Genomic DNA, 21,326 nt, shown 5'->3' with positions numbered 1-21,326 from the left:
GTAGCACTTGATGGGTTTTTGCAACTGCACTTGGGGACACATTCAAAGGGACACATTCACATTCTCTGCATTATTGTAGAGTCTTTGCCTTATGAAGACCATTGAGGCAACTGTTGTTGTGATGTGGAGCTATATAAATAAAACTGAACTGAACTGAATACCATCATAATGAAGCCATGATGGCTTCAGGAAGATATGAACAAAGCAGTTATTAGTTGTATTAGTTGCTTTTAAACACAAAAAAGAAACCACCTTGAGGCATTCCAAATAGATTTGACTGGTGGTTCTATCCATACAGTTTTATGTAGTGATGAAACGTGAAATTAACGTATTGGTATTATTGCATATTGCCCAATACCCAATCCCAATACCTCAAAGTAGCTGCCCAAGTGCCAGGAGGTGTTTCAGGTTGGGTGCAGGTTGGAAGACTTTGATTATAAATTTGGAATTAGTGGCTGCTAATTTTATAGCAGAAAAGTTACACTTCACATTTCTTTTGCAAAAAGTTTCCTTTTCAAAATAAATAAATGAAAACGTCAAAGAAGTCACAACCAGGCTACCTTTTTGACATGTTTTTGACATGTGACGTGTATTTTCTCCATAATTTCTTAAAAATGTATTTTTCATTTCAAATTTCTGTTGTCTTTTCGGTTTCGCTTCTGTTGGATTTCATCCATTTTGAGTTAGTATACTGTTATTGTTATTATTGTTGCAAAAATCTATTTTTCGTTTATATTAGTGAATTTAAATGTTATTCACACCTAGTTTTGTTAATTTTTAGTGTATTTTCAGTTCACTAAAAATATTTATTTCTATTGTTGTGCAGTATTCACTGTTGTAATACTGCATTCTGCCACTGGGGACAGCAGTCCTTCTTCGCTGTATCCCTCATACATGGAAAGCGTTTCCGTTTCCGGTTCGTTTCAACACAACAATCGCAATGGCGGCAGCTGGAGAAGCTAACGGAGGAACAGGCAAACTGGAGTTGTATCCTTTATTGTTGTCAATATTTACCACTGAGGTCTATGAAAACTTTAATGATATTTTCTACTAGCGAAGGGCAAAGCGAGGCTTCTTGAAACAACGAAACATTCGAAGTATTTGTGCCGGTAATTGTATCGAGGTTTCGAAATAACCTGAATCTGGGCTCTGTCTGTTTGGGTGTGTTAGGTTGACTTTTAAGCTTAATATGAGTTTGTGTCATCAGGTTTGTTCTACACTGTCAAGCGAAGCTAGAAGCTGGCATAGAGTTTGAAGTTTAAACATTTTTAAATCATCCTCTAAAGAAACTTTCCTTAATTTTATTTACTACTCACCGATGACTATAACTACTGTAGATGTTGTAACATTATGTTTGAGTCTGGAGTTTTGGTTATAGTGAACCTGCACCTTCCTGTTGTTTAAGAGATATTTGCACAAGAAGAGTCAGTGAGAATAAATAAAAGGGGTGAAAAAAATGTTAAGAAATAGGTCGCTTGTAATAAATGGGTGTGTTTTTCAAGCTTTTATTTTTAAAGCATAAATATATTCCTTATGGTGGGGCAGTGTGTCAGTAACAGATTATAGTAAGGATGAAGCCTTTTTAATGCAGCAAATAGCATTTTCCATTGAAAGTAGGGCAAAATGAGAGAACAGAGTCAGAGATGAAAAACCCGGCCTCTTTTATTTTTCTCTTTTGCCTCAGCCATGTCCTCAGTCTTCCTTGACCCTCGTGCAGCTCTCTGGATGTTCCCTTCCCATCATCTCGTGAGGCCACCATCGCTCTGCGGTCGCTCTCCCCGGACAAAGAGCCCCGGAAAGGCGGCATAAGCAAACTGATTACAGTGTCTGGCAGCACGCTTTCTGTGTGAGATTATCTTCCTTGGCTCCTTCATAGCCTGTATCAAACCGAGCCCTAACATCTGTGTCCTTTTTGTACTAAAAATCCTTCGCTGTGTTTCAGGAGGTGGAGCGCTGATGAAGCACGAATCCTCAGAGTGTCTGTGAACTCGTTTCTCGATCATCTATCCCTTGTTATGGAGACCATGGAGATGTTTGGTCCACCTGTTGCCGTATGATGTATAACAAGTGATTCTGGACTCTGTTTTTGATGCTTGGAACTAACTGAGGACCTACAGACTGGACTGAAGTTTGATTAAGTGAGCTAAAGTCACTGGCACCTTCGAACACAGTAAAAGGTGGTTGATGAAGTGGAACTGGGGGGGGAGATCATGACACTGGCTCAGTGCTCAGTTGAATAATTTCTACAGCTGTGATTGAAATAGATTTACAGAATGTATCTGATGGGGGTATAACCATAATAATACTTTTCAAAAATACAAATGTATGATTATACAAATATTTAAAACTGAGGTTAGTTTTAAATATTAGTAAGTTCAGTCTTGCTTTATTTGGCTACAGCTTCTAGATGCCTTTTAATTTTGTTTTGCCAGCAATCATAAAGTTACCATTTTGGACAGCTAGAAACATACTCTCACTGAATGTGTATGTGTTCAGATGAAGACTTCTCATCCAAACAATGAATTAAAAATCTGTCCAGCTATCACTATGTAAACCAGTCCGAGGCTTAGACCATCAAATTGATAGAACTTTATAAAAATGAGAACTTTTCGGCACTCGTTTTCTCACACGGTTACATTTGAGATCATTTGTGTACATGTAAATAAAGAGTTTATGATTACTGAAAGTAGTGCTGCAACAATTCAGCAACTAATTCGAATGACTCGATTATAAAAAAAATTCAACACATTCTTTGCTCCGATGCTTCATTTAGTGGATGGCTCTGTAGCGTGCCATTGTCACCATGGAAATGTGAGTGTTTTACCCACATTTGCGATTAAAAACAGACTTGCAATAGACACTAACTTAGGAGCAAGTTGTGGACCTAAGAACAGACCACAGTAACCTCCCTGAACAGGGTCCAGTAACCATCACAGTGGCAGATATCTAATAAAGGGTCTCCAGTATGAAGAGTTGGACAGCAGCAGGTCCCGACATGCTTCACGCATACTGACTGAAGAAGCTGATTCCATGAGCATATGACAGCACAAATGAACCAGCTGCTAATCGACGGGAAACACCCAGAATTGCTAACTGAAGGTCCCGTCCAACTACAAGCCAATAACCTGCCTGAGCACCACATGGAAACTCCCGTCAGGAATCATAGTGGCTAAGATGAACAAGCATATGGCTAAATACATGAGTGGGGAACAGAAGAGAAGCGAAACACCAGCTACTGACTACAAGACCACCTGTGATTTAGTGCCCCACACCTGGATCCCAGAATGCCTAGAATTGTACAAGATCATTAGGACCCTAAGACCCTTCATCGAGAACTCAATGGGGATGTGGCGTACAACTCTAGGGGCAAACTTCAAGTCCGTAGCACTGTAGCTCTGTCCCCACTGCTGTTCTGCATAGGCCTGAACCCCCTCAGTCAGATCATTGACAGGAGTGTCTACGGATACTGACTATGGAATGGAGCAATCATCTGCCACCTCCTCCATATAATAAGCTCAATGCCTTTTATCCATTACCTGCTCCTACATGACGTTTGTGCAATCAGAGTAAACGTCTGTCATGCTACCCTTATCTGATTTTTACTGCACTACCAACTTCTTAACCATGTTTAAAAAGAACAAAATATACATAAAATAAGTACATGTTCTTTAAAAGGAAATACCCCCCAGAGAGTGGCAGCTCTGGAGGTTTGTGCTCTGCTACAGCAGCATGACAAAATAACATCTCTATGGGAGTGCTTCTTGTTTATGCCATGAAATGTGCACCATACATTCACTAATGTAACAGGCAAATAACAGGGCTTCATGTTCTGTTTTCTTAGCAAAAGTGAATTCAAATTTTAGTATCATTTTAATTCAATATTAGTTTCCAAGACATACAACATACATTTCTGTTTTTATTATATAACATGAACTTTTCAGAGTGATGGTTAACAGACCAATAGAAAACTTTATATTCACACTGCTATACACTGTAAGTAAAACTGATTACATAAAACTTCATATAACAGACTCTTTGCATTAAGTCCGTGCTCCTCAGATTCGCAGCAGGAGATAATTTATTAAAATCAGTCTGTTTCCATTCATAATCCTCATGTTCATCTAGAACTTGTTTCTCTGTGTGGCCTTAAAAGTCGTCATCATCACATATGTCCAGATACACATCGAAGGCCTCTCGATTGCAGTTTCCATCAGGGGTGAACACATACTTATGGAAGGTCCCGTCCACACATATGGCTGCAGGAGACAAAACAGAACTACAATGACAATTTTCTTTTTTAAAGACACACAGAGTGTAGCACTGTGGCTCTATGGTATGTGGAGACAAAAAAAAAAAAAAAAAAAAAAGGCACAATAACACAAATTCTTGTTCAAATATCAGATGCCATATGTAAATACAAGTGAACTCATGCTAAGTGTAAAACATGCGTGCATGGTGCATACAGTGCAGAATGGTCATTATGGGAGTTTTTTTTCTGGACTACTTTTTTTTTTTTTTTTTTTTTAAACCGCAAAGGCTGACACATATGATCCAGGACTGCAGCTTGTTTTAGTAATCCAGCAATCCACTGAATATTCAAGCTATAAAGTTTGTTTTTCTTCACATGCCACTATTGTATCTTTTTTTTTTTTTTTTTTTTTTTAAATAATTGCAGACATGGGTCAAATGCTTGTGTTTACATCCTTAAAACACATTAAAAACAGCATCAAAGCAAAGAATCAGATGATTTTTGTTAAAACTCCCATCACTATCTAATCCTATCCAATAAAGAAAACGGGATCAGCTGTTTGAGAGTCTATAGGTTTGTGTGCTTCCAGTGTGGCTCTCTCCCCTCCCCATCTTGACTCTCGGGATGTTACACTGTGACAGACTTCTTTTTCAGATTCCCGATAAGCATTATTTCGCCGCACATCTCCTCCTTTATTGTTGAGCCCCAATAGCAGGGTCTCTGGTGCTATGCTACCATGTCCTCACGCCGGAAGTCCTAGCTCTTCCTTCTTTGTTTAGCAGTGAAAAAGCCAACCATAACATGCTAGGTGTGAATTTATGGTTATGTCACTGTAACAACCAATGCAGTCATGTTGCCGTGTTGTGTATATGACAAAAGAAAACATTTATGTTTTGACGTTTCCCTCACCAATGACTGAGTTGACATTCTTGGAAGTATTCTTTCCAAAAGCACAGATACAGGCACACTCAGCAGGCACAGTAAAGCTGGCCAATGACCACTGGCTGTCCACATACTGACCAATCACAGGACCCACCTTCCCAACACGTGCCAGCCTGTGGGATGAAGAGGAGCAGAGGCGTGAGGATCACGATGGTGTGTGTGTCTGTGTGTGTTAAAAGGACTGAATTAGCAGAAAGTGGTCTTACGCAGAGCGACGGTTGAGTTTGGTGTCTTTGAGTGCAAAGATGTGAACTGTGCCTTTGTCACTGGATGCGCACAAGAAGGATGAGTCATGGCTGAAGTTGATGCTGGAAAGAAAAACCACAAGTATCATTTTACAACTGCCAAACAGGCCATTCTGTAGCTCGGTTACATTAAAACCCTCACCTCATATTTCATGCCTTTCCTAAAAATCTGTTTATTCATCATGCAGAATAAATATGGGATAAGAAGGCCTTTTTCTTTGTCTTTAATTTCTCTGATCTTGATGGAGGAACAGAATTAATGTATTGTTCTATTGCCAAAAAAAATCCTAGTTTTTAAGATGTAAGATATATATTAGTTTAGACTATTGTAATTTATTTAATTAAAGAAATTACCAGAGAACATAATGTGCCCATTAACACATAATGGGCCAGATTCAGCAACCCCTGTTGATGTTACAAAGTATGGTTAATATCAACTGAAGCTGTGCAGTGGTGATCTTTTTTTGAATGAAATGTGTAGACAGATATTTTTGTAACTGGCTCTATTCATATACATTCATAGGAGTTTTAGGAAGAGGGCATTTATTTATTTATTTTTGATTTATTGGGTGAAGGATCTCTGTAACGCTAAGTGTGCTCCTTGCTGCATGCACTGAGGTCTGACGGTCTGATTCTGAGAGGTTTTGAAGACACAGGAACATTGAAATATTCTGGAACATCGGTGCACTACCCATTTACTACTTGAGTGTTTACCAGTAAAGAGTGGCAGGGTCTGTTCCTCTGCGCAGCTCCACCAGTTTGTCCCTGGTCGTTGTGTCGAACAGGCGGATGAGGGTTCCTTTACGAGAGGCTGAAGCTGCCACGCTGCCGGGCTGGTTGAGTGCCACACAGGCAATCTCGCTTTGATGGGCGTTGATAGTAAAAGGGGCAGATGATGTTCCAGGTTTGGTGTTGGACAGGTCCTGAATAAAAAGCAACATGTTAGACTACAACTTTTACGACGCAGACATTTTCTTCAGGAGAAACAAAACGTCCTGTTTGTTTGTGACTTACAACCAGCTGCAGGCTGCCACATTTGTGACCTGGGAAGACCAGAAGCTGTTTCTCCAAACTGGGACACAAATCACAAAGACCTGAAAGAAAGAATTCACTGTACTCAAAATACTAAGCAGGATATTGCAATGGAAAAACAGCTCTACACAAGTAGTATGATACCTTTGGGGTTATCTCTGGTGTCAAACTCAAAAAGCTTGACAGGATTGTCTGGAAAACTGTACACATAGATCCTGTTCTTCAGCACAATGATGATCCTAGAGTGAGCAAAGGCAACTATCATTTTGACAGTTCAGTGACAATAAACAGGATGTGTGAGGTGATGTAAAACTCACTTGTCGTGTCTCATGCGGACAGCCAGAACAGGCTTGGTGAAGGTGAATTCCAGCACCAGTTTGTCCTTAGGATCCCGTGACTCCCGAGCATCGTCCCAGATCAACACTGAGACATAGACATTGTTTTGTTAAAAACTTATTTTTCCATCATGTTTTTAAGGTGCACTCACATATCTTGGGTATAGCAAACACCTCTCATAATAATAACACACACACACACACACACACACACACACACACACACACACACACACACACACACACACACGTCAAAGCTGTACAATGCACATCCTACTTTAAACCAACTCACCAGATATTTCTGAGAATTTAGGATTGACTCCACCTCCAATTATGGCCAGCAGGTTAGAGCGATGCAGCATGGAGCACAGGGCTACACTGCCAACCTGCTCATGGTCTGCAAATGACACAAACACATATTCAAGTCCTTTTTAGGGAAAGGTGCACAAGAACAATGTTTTCCTTGTATTCTCGTTATGAAAGTCATAGTTTTCCCAGCATTTCAGCCACTTGAGGTACCACGAAAAACATTTAAATACACTAATAAAAGTCTGAAAAGTATTAACATCTATAAACACATAACATGTCTGAAATATTCATGAAACATTTGAAAATAATTACCAAAATGTCTTGAAAAATATTGGTAACATGTCTAGAAATAATGAATGAGCTCTCTCTCAGGCACTGCTCTACATGTGAAAGCCGGGTCAGGGGACTCACCCAGGTGGCCCTTCTCCATCAGCGGCTCCACGTTGTAAATCCTGACCCCCGTCTCCATAGCGCAGCAGAAACAGCCTGGTGATGATAAGAGGACAGAAGATTTAAACCTATGAATCAGTCTTATTCAGCTTTGGCAAATCTAACATGTTAGCTGCCTGGAGCCGTTTACAACCCAGTAATAATCCTCCAAACTGAACCAGGTGCTGGGGACATCAGGTGCTTTTTCATTGTGTTGCCTCCATAGTTCTCTGTAATATTCTGGATATTTATAATTGAGCTACTTGTATATATTAAAGTTATTTCTTATATTTTGTAACTTTGTAATCTATTTTATTATCTAATTTAGTTCAGTCTGTTGCTGTTCCTATCGTCTTGGAGCAACTGTAAACACATAATTTCCTTGGGAATTAATAAAGTATTCTGACTCTGATTCAAGTGCTACATCATAGTGCTAGCAACAGTAACAGACTCAGACTGATTTTGCTATTATATACTAGTTTTTAATAGATTCTTTCTAAATAATGCTAACCAAGCAAAACAATCAGTATATTAAAATAAGTGACTAAGAAGCAACAGCCTATTTGCTTTTTATGAGATCTTCTGTCAGCTGCTCCTCTCTGGGGTCACCACAGCAGATGATTTGCCCACATCTCACCCTGGCCCAGCATCATCCTCCTCCTCTGTCACACCAAACCTCTGCATGTCTTCTTTCACTACATCCATGAATCCTTTCTTAGGTCTTCCTCTTTCTGTCTGGCAGCTTCATCTTCAACATCTTTTGTCCAGTTTATCTTCTATCCCCCATCTGCACATGTCCAAAACATGCCTCTCTAACACTGTCTCCATACTACTCAACCCACACCTTCCCTCTGATCTACACATTCATCAACATATTGCAATACATTTTCAGTTTAGACAGAAGATAAGTCTCAGCGCTGCTGTGTTGGTGAAGGCTGTGCTCACCAAGCAGTGACCAGGTCAGAAAATCAGACGATTAACCGGCAAAACAAGTAATCACTGGTAGTTAATGAACGTGTGGATGGATATCAGGAGAATAACTGAAGGTACAGTATATAGATTTTCCTTTATCACACATTTGCCTGGTTCTGTATTTCTTACTAATTCTGTTTTTGTATATGTAATATGTTTAACCACAACCAGCTTAATACATGTAGTTTCTGTCTGGTGGTTAGCTCGTAAATCGTTCTGGGTTTTTCACAGCAGTGTTCAGTCATGTTCAGTTTCATCTATGTGTATTATTCTAATATCATACCCATCTAACCTAATTTACCAAATTTTCAGAGAGTGACTTGTAAGTTAAAAGACATAAGAAATCTTACATGGATTATTTCCGAGACACAACTCTATGTTGAAAAGCTCTGAAAAGAATGTAGTTACAGAACAAAGCCATTTCCCTTGAAGGCCTTCCCTTTGTGTAGCCAGAGAACGTGCCACCGTTCTCACACCACTTTCTCTAGTTTCATTGTACACATTGTTATCTTGTTCTTTTGGGTGTGCATTTTCCCTTATAACGTTAATATGAATAAAATGTTTCGAGCCTCTCTGTTTGTAAATTTGCCAGGTTTCTCCTCAGTGCACGTTTTAGATACCAAACTAAGTTGAGTTACTAACTCAGTTCATGAACAAAGGCAACTTACTTTGGTCCTGATTGAACTGCAGGCTGTTTACTCCTCTCTGCTGGGCCATGGCTCTCAAACAAGCTATTACCGGTAAACTGCAGCAACCTGAGAAAGATGGGACAAAAGAATAGGACGGATGTTCAGGCCACAGTCTTCGTTTTTCTCTGGATGCTTTAAGCTGAGCAACACAAGCTGGCAGAGGCAGCTAGCACATTAGCAGGAGGCAGAAGCGATCATTTGTTGGTTTTTCTCTGGGTTCAAATAGATATGCATATGCAAGTCTTACCATAAGGCGCACACCAAAAACGAGACGAACGATTTCAGGCGCTGATCAAACGTCGACGGAAAACAGAAATATTGCAACACACAGGTTTGTTTTTGTTTTTCAAGGAAGACGTCACCGACACGTGCTTCCGGTTAGGTTCCGCTTCCTGTTAAAAATAAGTAAACAAAAGAACGTTAAATTTCTATTAAACGTTAAAAGATTCATTGCATAATCTGAGTTCATAATTGTAACAAACATATTCATATCAATTATTAGCCAACCAGCTTATTTTCATCAGAATAAGTGGTCCTTCAAACTGGAATACTCACACTGGTTTCTGTGGGGCCTTCTATCTTTTTATGGCGGTTGCCAAACACCTTCAGGTGCATTACCGCCACCTTCTGGACTGGAGTGTGGATCAGAACAGCTTTTACACCCATGCTCTCATAACTTATGAGAATATGGGTGTTGCTTTTTGAAACCCAAATATCGCACTATAATCTACATCACCTGTATTCATTTGTCATATTTATTTTACCCTTAATTGAAGTCTATTTTTCTGCAATTCTGAAAATTGAGAAAATTCAGAAATTGAGTGAGTTCAGTGTGCACATCTGATCATCAAGCCTACCATTTCCTCCCCAGAAGCCAAAAAAGTGCAAACAATAAAGTCTTAACAAATTCTGGTTAGAGAGAAACAAAGTATTTTGGTTTATTGAACAGTGGAGATGAATCCACCAGATCCTGGTCATCATATTTTGATTAATAGATGTGTCAGTGATGACAACTAGTTTGTTTGCTGACTGCTAGTGTCATTGTTCAGGTGCTGGAGTAGGCAGATAGAACCGCAATGCTAGTAATCTGGTTCTCATAGCCTCCATCGGTGGCACTGAGATCAGACATCATCCCAGTCATGGCTTTCCTTCTCAGTTTGTTTAAGGGAATCTTGGAAAAACGAGAAACAAGCAAAGATTGAAAACAGCATTTTTTTTAAAAATCATTGAGTCTGCATGTATAGAATTACTAGTTAACTTGGACTTTTTAAAAATATAATAAAAATTGTCTAATAAATGGTTTTAATAAGCTTTTTCATCTCTGGAAGTTAAACTGCTGCTATCATCTTCGTTGTACATCCAAATGCATCATCAATAATCGAGGCAAGGAAAACTCAGAAAGGACATTCTGGGATCATCAGGTCATTGCTTTTTTTAAAAAAATTTTTTTCTTCATTTTGCAAACTCCAGATGAACAGAATCAGCTTTCAAGGGCATCTTTGTTGTCAGATGTCAGTTCAACATCATTTGACTGCCATGTCTCGGTCAGACATCTTTTCTTTGTTCGACATTTTCCCCTCTCTGTAGTTGGTTTGCATCTTTTCAGTCCTTAATTTCTGTGACTTTAGCAGTTTCTTTAACACAGCCCCCCTCAGGCATTTTGTAATCTGTTCATTCGGGTCTTAAAGTCTATATTCTGCCACACTAGTGTTTTGGCTGTTTCTGCTGGCTGACTTACATTCTGAGACTGTTCAGAGTGAGACTTATTATTAGGTCTTTAGTTTCCTTCAGTTATTCTTTTACTTGCTATTGAGGCCAGATCTCAGGTATCTACTCCAGCTTTCAACTGTTGAATGCGGCAAGTAATAAATTACAAAGCCCACCCTACATTTCCTTACAGATTTTCCTTTATGTTGGTTGTGACCGCGGCTTACAGAGTGGTTCAGACTTTAACCAGATGTGCTACAAATTCTGGGTAAACACAAAGGTAACTACTGATGTCCTTTGCCAATACATTTCATTGGCATATTTTATACAGTTAGGTCCATAAATATTTGGACAGAGAACTTTTTTTTCTAATTTTGGATCTGCACACTACCATAATGAATTTTAAATTCAAATGTGGTTGAAGTGCAGACTTTCAGCTTTAATTCAGTGAGTTACATAAAGATTGCATGTACATAATCCCTTAATTTCAGAGTGCAAAAGTATTTGGACAAATGGAATAACTGAAAATAAAATATTCATATCTAATACTTGGTTGAAAACCCTTTGTTGCCAATGAAAGCCTGAAGTCTTGAACTGATGGGCATCACCAGATGCTGAGTTTCCTCCTTTTTAATGCTCTGCCAGACCTTTACTGCAGCAGCTTTCAGTTTCCGTTTGTGGGCCTGTCTCAGGTTTTCAACAAATGAAATTCATGCTCAATTGGCCATTCAAGAATACTCCACTTCTTTGCTTTAATAAACTCCTGGGTTGCTTTGGCTGCATGTTTTGGGTCATTATCCATCTGTATAATGAAACACCACCCAATCGATTTGACTACATTTAGCTCGATATGAGCTGACAGCATGTCTATGAACACCTCAGAATTCACCGGGCTGCTTTTGTCCTGTGTCACATCACCAATGAATGCTAGTATCCCAGTGCCACTGGCACCCAAGCACGACCAAGCAATGACACTGCCTGTGCCATGTTTTACAGGTAATGTGGTATACCATCATTCTGGTAGAATCTCTCCAAAGAATCCAAATCTTTTTGCATTGCTGAGTTCACTAGTACTTTCCTTCTTTCTCAGGATGTACCAAATTGTACATTTAGCCACTCCTAATATTGTAGCAATTTCTATGATATTTTTTTTGTTTCTGTTTTCACAGCTTCACCTGCACAGAAAATGTCTTTTACCGCATGGTTCACATCAAAATCTTCCAAATGCAAGCGCCACATCTCAAATCAACTCTAGGCCTATTATCTGCTTAATCAATAATGGGATAATGAAGGAATTGTCCACACCTGCTCAGGAAATAGCCTTTAAGTCAATTGTCCAATTACTTTTGGTCCCTTTAAAAAATAAATAAATAGCGTAGCACATGTTAAAGAACTGAAACTTCTAAATCCTTCATCCAATTTGAATGTGGATACCCTCAAATGAAAGCTGAGAGTCTACACATTATGTCCATGTCAACAATATTACAATAACTGTAATCTGAATATGTTTTAGTAAACAGGTAAAATCTGAATCTGAAATGAAATTTATGTGCAGTGAGCAGAGTTGAGAATATACCACAGCTGTAGAGACGTCGAACCCTTTCAATGTCAGTCTTTGTCAGTTTATCTCTCTGTCCCATTTCCTTCACATCTTTCTTTGGGAAGATCGTGGGCAGGCCGGTCGCTGAAAAAAAATCCCTGACACAAGAGTAATCATCTTAAAGCACCACGTAACCTTTACAGAGAAACAGTTTGTTATACATTTGTCATTTTGGGTACTGTACCTTCCATAGTGCATGATGGAGGTAGCGTCATATGGAAGAGAAAAGGTCTCGCCATCTTGCATTCTGAAGTTTTTCTCCATCCCTGAAAGACATGTGATACTTTCCCTGAGTGTAAACAATCAATAACCCCCAAAAAGTTTTGGTAAATGCACAATGTGCAGTAAACTGTGGTGAAGCTCATCTTCCAAGATATGAGCTGTGTTTGCCTCACACAAGTAAACAGGTTCATTTTTTTTTAATGTCAAATAAAGGGAAAGCTGGAGTTTGAAAAACACATACATACAAAACACATTTTCTTATTGTACAAGTTCCAAGCATTATGACCATTTAGCTACCATAGCGTTTAAACAGTACAGATAATATTTGAGGAGAACCCTTACCTGGCATAATGTTGCTGTGAATAACGGTGATGTGCTGTTCACGGTCCATCCTTGTGTGTTCATGGTGGAAACCCAGAGCATGAAGAATCTCATGTGCAATGTTACCTACCATGCACTGGGGCCCAACAAAAACAGGCTGCTCGCCACCCTTTAAGCCCACAAATGACGCACAGCTAGAACAAAACTGCAGGTTAGTGTCCTGGTTTTTTTTTTTGTTTTCTTTTAAATGAGACATCCATCTTTAAACATTAATATCTGAAAAATAAAAAGCAGTTGTTGCTGTACTTAATCTTGCCAGCAGTGAGGAGAGTCTTTTTCTTTTTAAACCAGCATTATGTGCCTTGGTCAGGGTGCTTAAACTCTCTTTCAATTGATCCATTTCCATCCTCACAGTCGTGAGCTCTGAGGCATGACTGAAGTACCAAATTCACCATTTTTTGTTTTGTAGACTGACATTGCTGAGTGATTCTGTTAAGTAATAGCAGTTACTAGATTTAGTGAAGCCTGATATAGGTCAAATATACTGAGTATGCTGACCTGCAGTACAGGCCAGAGGTTTCTGCAGCCAGGATGTCATATTGTCATGTTAAGATACAGAAACTGAATATTTCAGAAACCCAATCAGAACACTAAGTGCTGCAGAAAACTTGGGGTGTTCAGCATACAATCTGAGCTCCAACTGCAGTTCAAACAGAGTTTAGACTGAGCTTCAGAAAACTACATACCCTGTACTGGTTTTGAAGAGCACGTAGTTTTGCTCGATGGTTCGCTTGTGGAAGGATACACAGGTGTGTTTGGACACCATCTCCATAGCAGAGAGAATATCATCTGTGCGACTAGCTGAAAAACAAAGTGGCAGTAAGACAGACTTCTCAAAGATCCAATGAAATGCACATACTCTGCTTACCTAAATCTGGGCTAATGATATAGGGTATCTCCAGAGTTGGCCAGCTACTGCTCACTGCATTCCTGTCATTCTGCAGAAGAAATGAAATGCTTTGAGTGTTCACTGACTGCCTAGTCCACATCACATCTTTGCTCAGTGTTATGAAGCTTAAACGACCTCACTGAACTTTTTCCTACGATTTTCTGGTCTTAACTGCCATGTTCATGCCCTTCTGAATTTGTTTTGTAAATTATGGTTCACATTAGACCCAAAGGAGGCAAGGCCCCACCTTGTTGTTAGTTTCTGTCATTCTGATCATGTTTGGATTCAGAACACTAGAATTATGGTGGCAAAAATGCTCAGCTGGAAGTTTACCACAGGTCCCACTAACATGGCTGTGGTTATGTCCATAATTTACAAAGAGTACGATTCTTGCAAACTTTTTTCCTAAACTCAACAATGTGCAGACATTTCAAACCAAATTTTGTGTAAAAGTCTGTCAGTGGATCTGTTGCCTCAGTTTTGGCATGTGTTCTCAGGTAACTCACCAACAGCACCATGTCTCCTTCTGCCAAAGCATAGTTTTTGTCCATCAGCTCTAACAGAACGAGAAGAGGAGATCAGCATGAAGCTACAAAGTTCTACTACAAAGTTGTATTGTTCAATCACATTCACTTATTTTCTACCATTAGATCATGTGATAACTTTAAGGTTTCCAGTGCTTGTTTTGAAAAGGTTTGGCTATTAACTACAACTGATATCCTAAAAACTTCATAAATAAAGGCTGATAAAACATTTATCAGCCACACCCTTGAGGTGCTTCCTGGTTAGCCAAAATGATCTGACCCATTAATAATCAAACTCCATCTAGAAGAATTAACTCAGCCCATATGACTAACTGACACTGAATAGCTAGCACAGGTAGATTGTGGCTCCTGGTTGCACACAACTGACTGTGCGCACTGCGCAGTGAGGTACAGTATCATGTATGAAGAAAAAAATATGACTAAAACACTGTTAGGGCTCACCTTCTAAAGTTTCTGGGTTTTCCTCCATGTAATGCACCGCCTTGATTAGCCAGTCATCTTTAAGAGCTGTAAAAACACATTTACACAGCATAACGCTCAAGAGTGTTCTGATATTTAAAATACCAGGATACTCATCCCTCCAGGCTTAAACATGAACACATTATACCTCGTTTGGCTTCTTGTAGAGGACTGCAGTACACTGAAACACAACAGGAGAGAAAAACACCTGCTTGCTTATTTAAAGAGGAAAAATGTAATTTAAAAAAAAAAAAAATCATGGTAGATGCTGACTTTTTACCATCTTTCAGATATTCTGCACACACAAGAGCAACACAGAGTATTTGCAGCATGTTGTTGAAGGTCAGGACACAAGTGAGGCTTCCAGCTCCTCATCCTCATTAATTGCACTAAATAAAATCAGCTGTGAGCTGATGCTGCTTCCTCCTTCAGTCCTGTGAGGCTCATAGGAGGAGGTTTCACAGTTTTAATAAGGCAATACATAAATACATTTTAATATGCTAGTATATGGTGTAGGGTTTCACACATCTATTCAAATTATTCTGGTTTTTTTTTTTTTTTAAAGATATCACCAAATCACAACAACAGTTACCTTAGAGTGTTTTATAGTGTAGGTAAAGACCCTATAATAATACAGAGGAAAACAGAGGAAACCACAACAGTCAGACGGACCTTTTTTTCTTAATTTCTTTATTTATACTATATTAATATTTTATTATCAGCAGTGGAGAAAGTATGCAAAACCTTAAATAAAATTATATGTATAACTTTCCAAATTACTCAATACACACACACACACACATTTATATATATTTTGTTTTTTAATGTATTTTTTATTTTTTAATTTCTTTATTTTTTATTATTGCGCTCATATGCAGTAATGACTCCACACCAAAGGGTGGCAGACATAAGCCATAACATGCACACAAATCACTATTAAGAAAAAGAAAGTATTTCCGGTTTAAAAACCAAACACGGGCTGAAGACGTGGGGGAGGTAACGTTATTTAGCCGAAGTTTCTTGACATTTGTAAGGACACTTTTATCAAAATGTCGAACAGACAGGGGGTTTGGTATGTGCTCAGTGGTCGTTGACGATAGAAGAGAATAGGTTGCGGTAGTGATGCATGTTAATGTGTTAATGGACATGTGGTTCAGCTCTACATGCGCTGGTTTGAAGCTTTGACTGATTTGAAAATGCTACATGTTCACTGCTGCGTTTAAACAACGATGAGCGGTGGAGGGGACATTAGAAACTACGCATCCTCCTTCGAAAACTTTGTACCTTGGACTGATATGTTTTTGGACTGGCACTTTGTATTGTAAGGTTAAGCCCCAACAGCAATACAGAGAAACCCCAAACATCAGATGACCCCGATGAGGGGCGGCCGGTGAGGGGAGGAAGACAGGAAGCAGACATGCAGTGGAAGAGAGCCAGAGATGAATAATAATTCATAATTAAATGCAGAGAGGTGTATTAATGTATGGTTAGTGACGATGCAACCAGTGCATCATGGGAATTCTGGTAAGATACCATACTTCTAATATGTTTATAGCTGAGTACAAAAGTCTTAATTTTATCTGAAGTGAGGTGACTGATTGGAATCTTTGCTGCTGTTTCATTCATTATGAGGAGACTTGAAATGTTCAGTGTTTCCTCCCTGCTTCATGGTGCTGGGAGAGATCTTCAGTTGCTAGAACTCACAGACTTTAAAATCATACCTCCAACACTGATGTTAAAATGCCTGTCATCTCACGTCACAAAACAAAACTGTCTGAAATCTAACAGGACAACACATTTAACACTAGAGCCAGGAGGGATCATTTTAACTCCTACCTGCAATAACAGCAGTAATGATCTAATTTCTGTTCAAATTTTAAGTGGGATTTGACAATATCAGTATTTAAGATTACTTTATAAGGTTATTATGATCATTTTACAACAGCCTTCAGGTGTCCAAATAACAAGTGCTACGTAACCAGGTTTACTAGTGGGGCAACCAATTACTAGTTTAGCATTAATTTCTACGGGGTCAAAATGAGGTAAGGGTGACGCGTACTGTTGCTTTAGAAGTCATGGCTGCTATAATTGCAGCTGACCAATAGATGTTACTGGTAGGATCCATCTTTGAGGGTTTTAAGCTTCAAATCATTTTTCAGTACAACCAGGAAGTAACCTCAAAAGCTTAACAAGGCTTTATTCACCCATCTATATCTGAATGCTTTTATGAAGATGTTTGGAAATATTCCTGTTGATGAAGTGTATGTCACCAAGTTTCCTTTGAAATCCTTCTTCTTGTGCTTCAGTGTTTTGTTTGCAGTCATGACAAGGTGGGCGAGAGCTAACAATGTCCACAAACACAAACCAGCGGAGGCCACCCCCTGGAGTCAGCTGAGAACAAGACGACCACCAGGAGCCAGAGGAGGCGACGGTGGCAGCAGCAGCACTGCTGGTGTTAAAGGAGTAGCTGAGAGGAATCCTCTGAGAAAGACACAGCCCAGTGGGTCTGCTATAAAGAAACCCAACGGCAAGAAAAAGCAGTACATCAGCGAGGATGTAAACGGCTTCCTGGAGTATCTCCAGCAAACGGGGCAGCACCCGGCTAAAAAACGTCAGGAGGGACAGCATGAGCTCAGAGAAGAGGTGCAAAATGCTCTAAAGAAAGACAAGAAGAGGGAGGACAGGAGGATAAAAAGACAGACCAATAAGAAGAACAAAATGGTGAGTTGTTGAAAGTCTGAAACATTTTACCAACTAAGACTTTTGGAAACTCCCACCATGTTCACAGTAGTGAAGTAGTGGTAGTAATAGTTCACAGTACATTGAATTAGAATACCTACATTTGGCCTGAAAAAATAAAGTAGACACAAAAAGTGAAGAAAATTGTGTTTGGTCGATTTTTTCTTTGTTTCAACAATATATAAATCTTATACAACTGGAAAGCTTGTATTTGTAAGGAAATTCCATTTGTGGTTTGAGCTGTAATCATCTTACATCAGTTAAATGTTGTAAGGTAAAGATCCTACATAGTGCTCTCAGTACTCTTGCTGATAGATGAAAAACACCCCGAAGTTTTATCAGTTTATACATGTAATGTAGACGGAATTGGTCCTAGTATGGAAACCTGCGGAACTCCACAAGGTTAACTTGCATGAACAAATTGGAGTCTATTAGATATGATATAAACCACTGCAGCGCAGTACCTGTAATACCTACAGCATGTTCTAACAGAATGTTATCATCGTTTGTAACCGTCACTAAAGCTGTTTCTGTGCTGTGATGAGCTCTGAAACCTGGCTGAAACTCTTCAAATAAGCCATTCCTCTGCAGATGATCTGTTAGCTGTTTAACAACTGCTCTTTCAAGGATTTTTGAGATGACAGGAAGGTTGGAGATGGGCCTATAATTACCTCAGACAGCTGGGTCAAGAGATGGCTTTTTAAGCAGTGGTTTCACTGCTGCTACCTTGAAAAACTGCAGTACATAGATTAATAGAGATTGGTTCATCATATTTAAGTTTGAACATTAATTAATGGTAGGACTTCTTTGAGCAGATATGAACAGCACGCAAAGGTGATCCTACAAGTGTTCTATGGGTTTAAGGTGAGGACTGCAGGCAGGCCATTCTATCCACTCCTGAATTCTGGGGTTAGTCTCTGATAAACCACGCTGTTTGAAGGCAAATATGTTCATGTTGGAGGATGGAGTTCGGTCTTAGACTGTGGAAAGTTAGTTAGCTGGTGAGCTATAAATATTCCATACTCATCGTTTCCCTACGACGTAATGGATAAGCCAACATAAATCTCAAAGAAAATTCAGTTCAGTATTTTTCAGTTCAATAAAGATAGGGCAGGAGGTGAGATACTGCCGCCTGTGGTCATTTGGGGACCACTGCAGTTGTTGAAATCTTCCCACCTGTATGAGGTATGAATATACCTGTTAACGTTAACAAGGCTAGGGCCATTATTGTTGTTTTCTACAAATTCAAGATGACATTTAAAAGCACTGCAGAGTTAATTGTTTTTAACAGTATCTTCTACCGATGCGCGTGACACACTAAGCCTGCCACCACAGCTGTGAACATCACACCTGTCAGGAGGCTTCATGGTGGCTACACCTGATCTGGAAGTGACACTTTGTTCCCATTTCTTTAGCCGTAGTTGTCCAGGCTTTCTGAAGCTCCTTCAAAGTTTCAGTTTGGACTTTGGCTGCTTTTTCACTCTGCTTTAGTCTAGTTCATGTTCCTGGTATTTTCACAGGAATGTTTTTGTCCCTCTATTAAGCCACTTCACACTGACGAACCAGTGTTGTGTCTACATGTAACTTTAGGCACAGCTTTGTTACCAGCAGCTCATCACAAAAACACACCACACTGTTTCTTTAGTTGAATCTATGAAAAATTCCTAGGATAACTAAAATAAGATAAACAAAAACAGTAGATCAATTTGGGAAGCTGTGAGTTGACATAAATATTGAGCTCACACACTTTTCAATGAAAGTGTTCAGTGCGCATCAAACTGGTATATTTTAAAAAGTTTTTACAAGTTGTGATGTTTTTTTAAATCTTCGTGAACTTATAGAAATTCTGTTGACCCCGATGTGATCTATGATGCTCCTCTGAATCCTCACTCATGTGTCTCTTCTCAGTTCTGTTTTAACTGCAGGAAGCCCGGTCACGGGTTGGCAGACTGTCCAGAGGCTGACAGAGATGAGGAGATGGGCCGAGGCATCTGCTTCCGCTGTGGCTCCACTGAACATGAAATCTACAAATGCAAAGCTAAAGTGGACCCTGCTCTGGGTGAATAAACACAGAGACTAACACCTGAACAGCTGTATCAGATTTGCCTGTAACACTGCTGTAACCATGCTGCTTCTCTCAGGTGATTACCCATATGCAAAGTGCTTTATCTGTGGTCAGACTGGACATCTGTCACGATCCTGCCCTGATAATCCCAAAGGACTTTATGCTCAAGGTAAAAAGACAGATATTCATACATCATGTCCTCGATAAGTAATTTCACACTCGCATGAGAGGGGATAGCTGGTTCCATGCTGGCAGTTCACTCAGTCTTTAAGCTATAATGGCAGGAGGTCTTCTTCTAACCTTTTAGCTCTCTGAGGTAGTTTTAATCAGAAAGGAGAACATTAGCATTCAAGTGTTTGTGTTTTAAAGCGCCTTGAGGCAACTGTTACTGTGATTTGGTCCTATATAAATAAAATTGACCCATCATCTTTTTATGCATCCGGTTCCTAAATCTGTAAAGCAGACCTATTGTGCTCATTTCTAGCTTTACATTTGTATTTTTGGAAGCTAGCTTTGCACCATTGAATGTTTAAAATAACCCTTTACGATGACAGAACTGCATCTGCATCTTGTGTTTTGCAGGAGGTTGCTGTCATATTTGTGGCTCAGTGGAACATTTTCAGAAGGACTGTCCGGAGCACCAGACTCCAAGTGAGTACCTTTGGAATTAAACGTTTGCTTTTAGGATTTCAGTGCACCTGAAAAATGATCCATTTTAGATTATTTTGCAAAATCACTCAGAAGTCTTATATTAATGAGAGAACATCTTTGGCTTAGGAAGCTGAAAATGTAAAGGTCTGTTGTAGGTCTATAACAGATGTGTTTCTAGCCTGTGGTGTGGTGGGTAGCTAGAAATAATGGGAAAGGATTTGGGCGGGGCATGGCTGATGTTTCTTTTTCTTTCCCTCTTCATATGCTTCCAGATAATCATGTGACAGTGGGCTGGTTGTCCAACAACATGAGTGCAGACCATGAGGAAGTGCACATTCCAGTAAAGAAAGCCAAACCCAAGCAGCCTAAAGTGGTGAAGTTCTAATCACAGAACTGAGCAGTGCTAATGTGTGTCCCTCGTTGTACTTCTCTGACCCACCTCAGCTTCTGGACTTCATAAATGGACAGATTACCCACTAACAGGGAATGAAGTCTAGTATACCACTGTATATGAATGAGATCTTTTTAATAAAAAGTTTTCCACAGCTACTTTTGATATGCTATAGTTAAGAATTCTTGTTGCAGGAAGTAGTCATAAGTGGACACAGACTAAGGCCCCTGCAATTTCCCTCAGCATATGGATTGCCCACTCAAACAGTGGATTGTAAATTAAACAATCAGGATGTGATTGAAGGGAATTATTTCACCAAGAATTTTACAGTCATCCACTGGGTTGTCTTCAGTTGTCCAATTACTTTTGAGCCTCTGAAAAAGACAGGGTGTATAAAAATGGCCTAAATGGCTTGTGCAATACCTTTGTTATTAAAGCTGTCATTAAATAAAAAGTCTTTGTACAGCGGCTGTTA

At 39.4% G+C, this 21,326-nt stretch overlaps 4 protein-coding genes across 9 annotated transcripts; 2 read left to right on the top strand and 2 right to left on the bottom strand.

Annotated features, from left to right (window-relative positions):
- The first annotated feature begins 862 nt into the window (after nucleotides 1–862).
- LOC120744300 (EKC/KEOPS complex subunit Lage3) lies at nucleotides 863–2,748 on the top strand. Its single transcript, XM_040048596.1, has 3 exons — nucleotides 863–987; nucleotides 1,718–1,846; nucleotides 1,943–2,748. Exons 1-3 carry the CDS (start codon nucleotides 941–943, stop codon nucleotides 2,055–2,057), a joined length of 291 nt encoding a protein of 96 aa, XP_039904530.1. The 5' UTR covers nucleotides 863–940; the 3' UTR covers nucleotides 2,058–2,748.
- A 1,103-nt stretch (nucleotides 2,749–3,851) lies between these two features.
- wdr45 (WD repeat domain 45) lies at nucleotides 3,852–9,567 on the bottom strand. The gene is made up of 11 exons (XM_040048592.1): nucleotides 9,450–9,567; nucleotides 9,182–9,268; nucleotides 7,524–7,598; nucleotides 7,096–7,200; nucleotides 6,786–6,891; nucleotides 6,613–6,707; nucleotides 6,451–6,530; nucleotides 6,151–6,359; nucleotides 5,398–5,499; nucleotides 5,159–5,304; nucleotides 3,852–4,256 (listed from the first exon to the last, which is right to left on the bottom strand). The coding sequence occupies exons 2-11, from the start codon at nucleotides 9,228–9,230 to the stop codon at nucleotides 4,147–4,149; spliced, it is 1,077 nt and encodes a 358-aa protein (XP_039904526.1). The 5' UTR covers nucleotides 9,231–9,268; nucleotides 9,450–9,567; the 3' UTR covers nucleotides 3,852–4,146.
- On the bottom strand, nucleotides 9,481–15,418 carry LOC120744299 (low choriolytic enzyme). Of its 3 annotated transcripts, none has more exons than XM_040048594.1 (10): nucleotides 15,286–15,418; nucleotides 15,154–15,186; nucleotides 14,988–15,053; nucleotides 14,508–14,557; nucleotides 13,981–14,050; nucleotides 13,799–13,913; nucleotides 13,074–13,246; nucleotides 12,694–12,775; nucleotides 12,486–12,607; nucleotides 9,481–9,594 (listed from the first exon to the last, which is right to left on the bottom strand). In XM_040048594.1, the coding sequence occupies exons 1-10, from the start codon at nucleotides 15,335–15,337 to the stop codon at nucleotides 9,581–9,583; spliced, it is 777 nt and encodes a 258-aa protein (XP_039904528.1). In that variant the 5' UTR covers nucleotides 15,338–15,418; the 3' UTR covers nucleotides 9,481–9,580. The 3 variants fall into 3 exon arrangements, with proteins under 3 accessions (XP_039904528.1, XP_039904527.1, XP_039904529.1); XM_040048593.1 differs by lacking the exon at nucleotides 9,481–9,594 and adding an exon at nucleotides 10,116–10,373 and having other exon boundaries at nucleotides 15,286–15,416; XM_040048595.1 differs by lacking the exon at nucleotides 9,481–9,594 and adding an exon at nucleotides 10,116–10,373 and having other exon boundaries at nucleotides 15,279–15,353.
- A 505-nt stretch (nucleotides 15,419–15,923) lies between these two features.
- On the top strand, nucleotides 15,924–21,326 carry zcchc9 (zinc finger, CCHC domain containing 9). Of its 4 annotated transcripts, none has more exons than XM_040048708.1 (6): nucleotides 15,924–15,998; nucleotides 17,310–17,726; nucleotides 19,653–19,803; nucleotides 19,886–19,978; nucleotides 20,392–20,460; nucleotides 20,733–21,326. In XM_040048708.1, the coding sequence occupies exons 2-6, from the start codon at nucleotides 17,328–17,330 to the stop codon at nucleotides 20,843–20,845; spliced, it is 825 nt and encodes a 274-aa protein (XP_039904642.1). In that variant the 5' UTR covers nucleotides 15,924–15,998; nucleotides 17,310–17,327; the 3' UTR covers nucleotides 20,846–21,326. The 4 variants fall into 4 exon arrangements, with proteins under 4 accessions (XP_039904642.1, XP_039904643.1, XP_039904640.1 ...); XM_040048709.1 differs by having other exon boundaries at nucleotides 15,962–16,034; nucleotides 17,312–17,726; XM_040048706.1 differs by lacking the exon at nucleotides 15,924–15,998 and adding an exon at nucleotides 16,051–16,529 and having other exon boundaries at nucleotides 17,312–17,726.

Source organism: Simochromis diagramma, unplaced genomic scaffold (genome assembly GCF_900408965.1).
Source record: "Simochromis diagramma unplaced genomic scaffold, fSimDia1.1 OVJJ01000683.1, whole genome shotgun sequence".
In the NCBI taxonomy this organism is placed as follows: Eukaryota; Metazoa; Chordata; class Actinopteri; order Cichliformes; family Cichlidae; genus Simochromis; species Simochromis diagramma.
The sequence above is the reverse complement of the archived record's forward strand: the minus strand, read 5'-3'. Positions and strand labels throughout refer to the sequence as shown.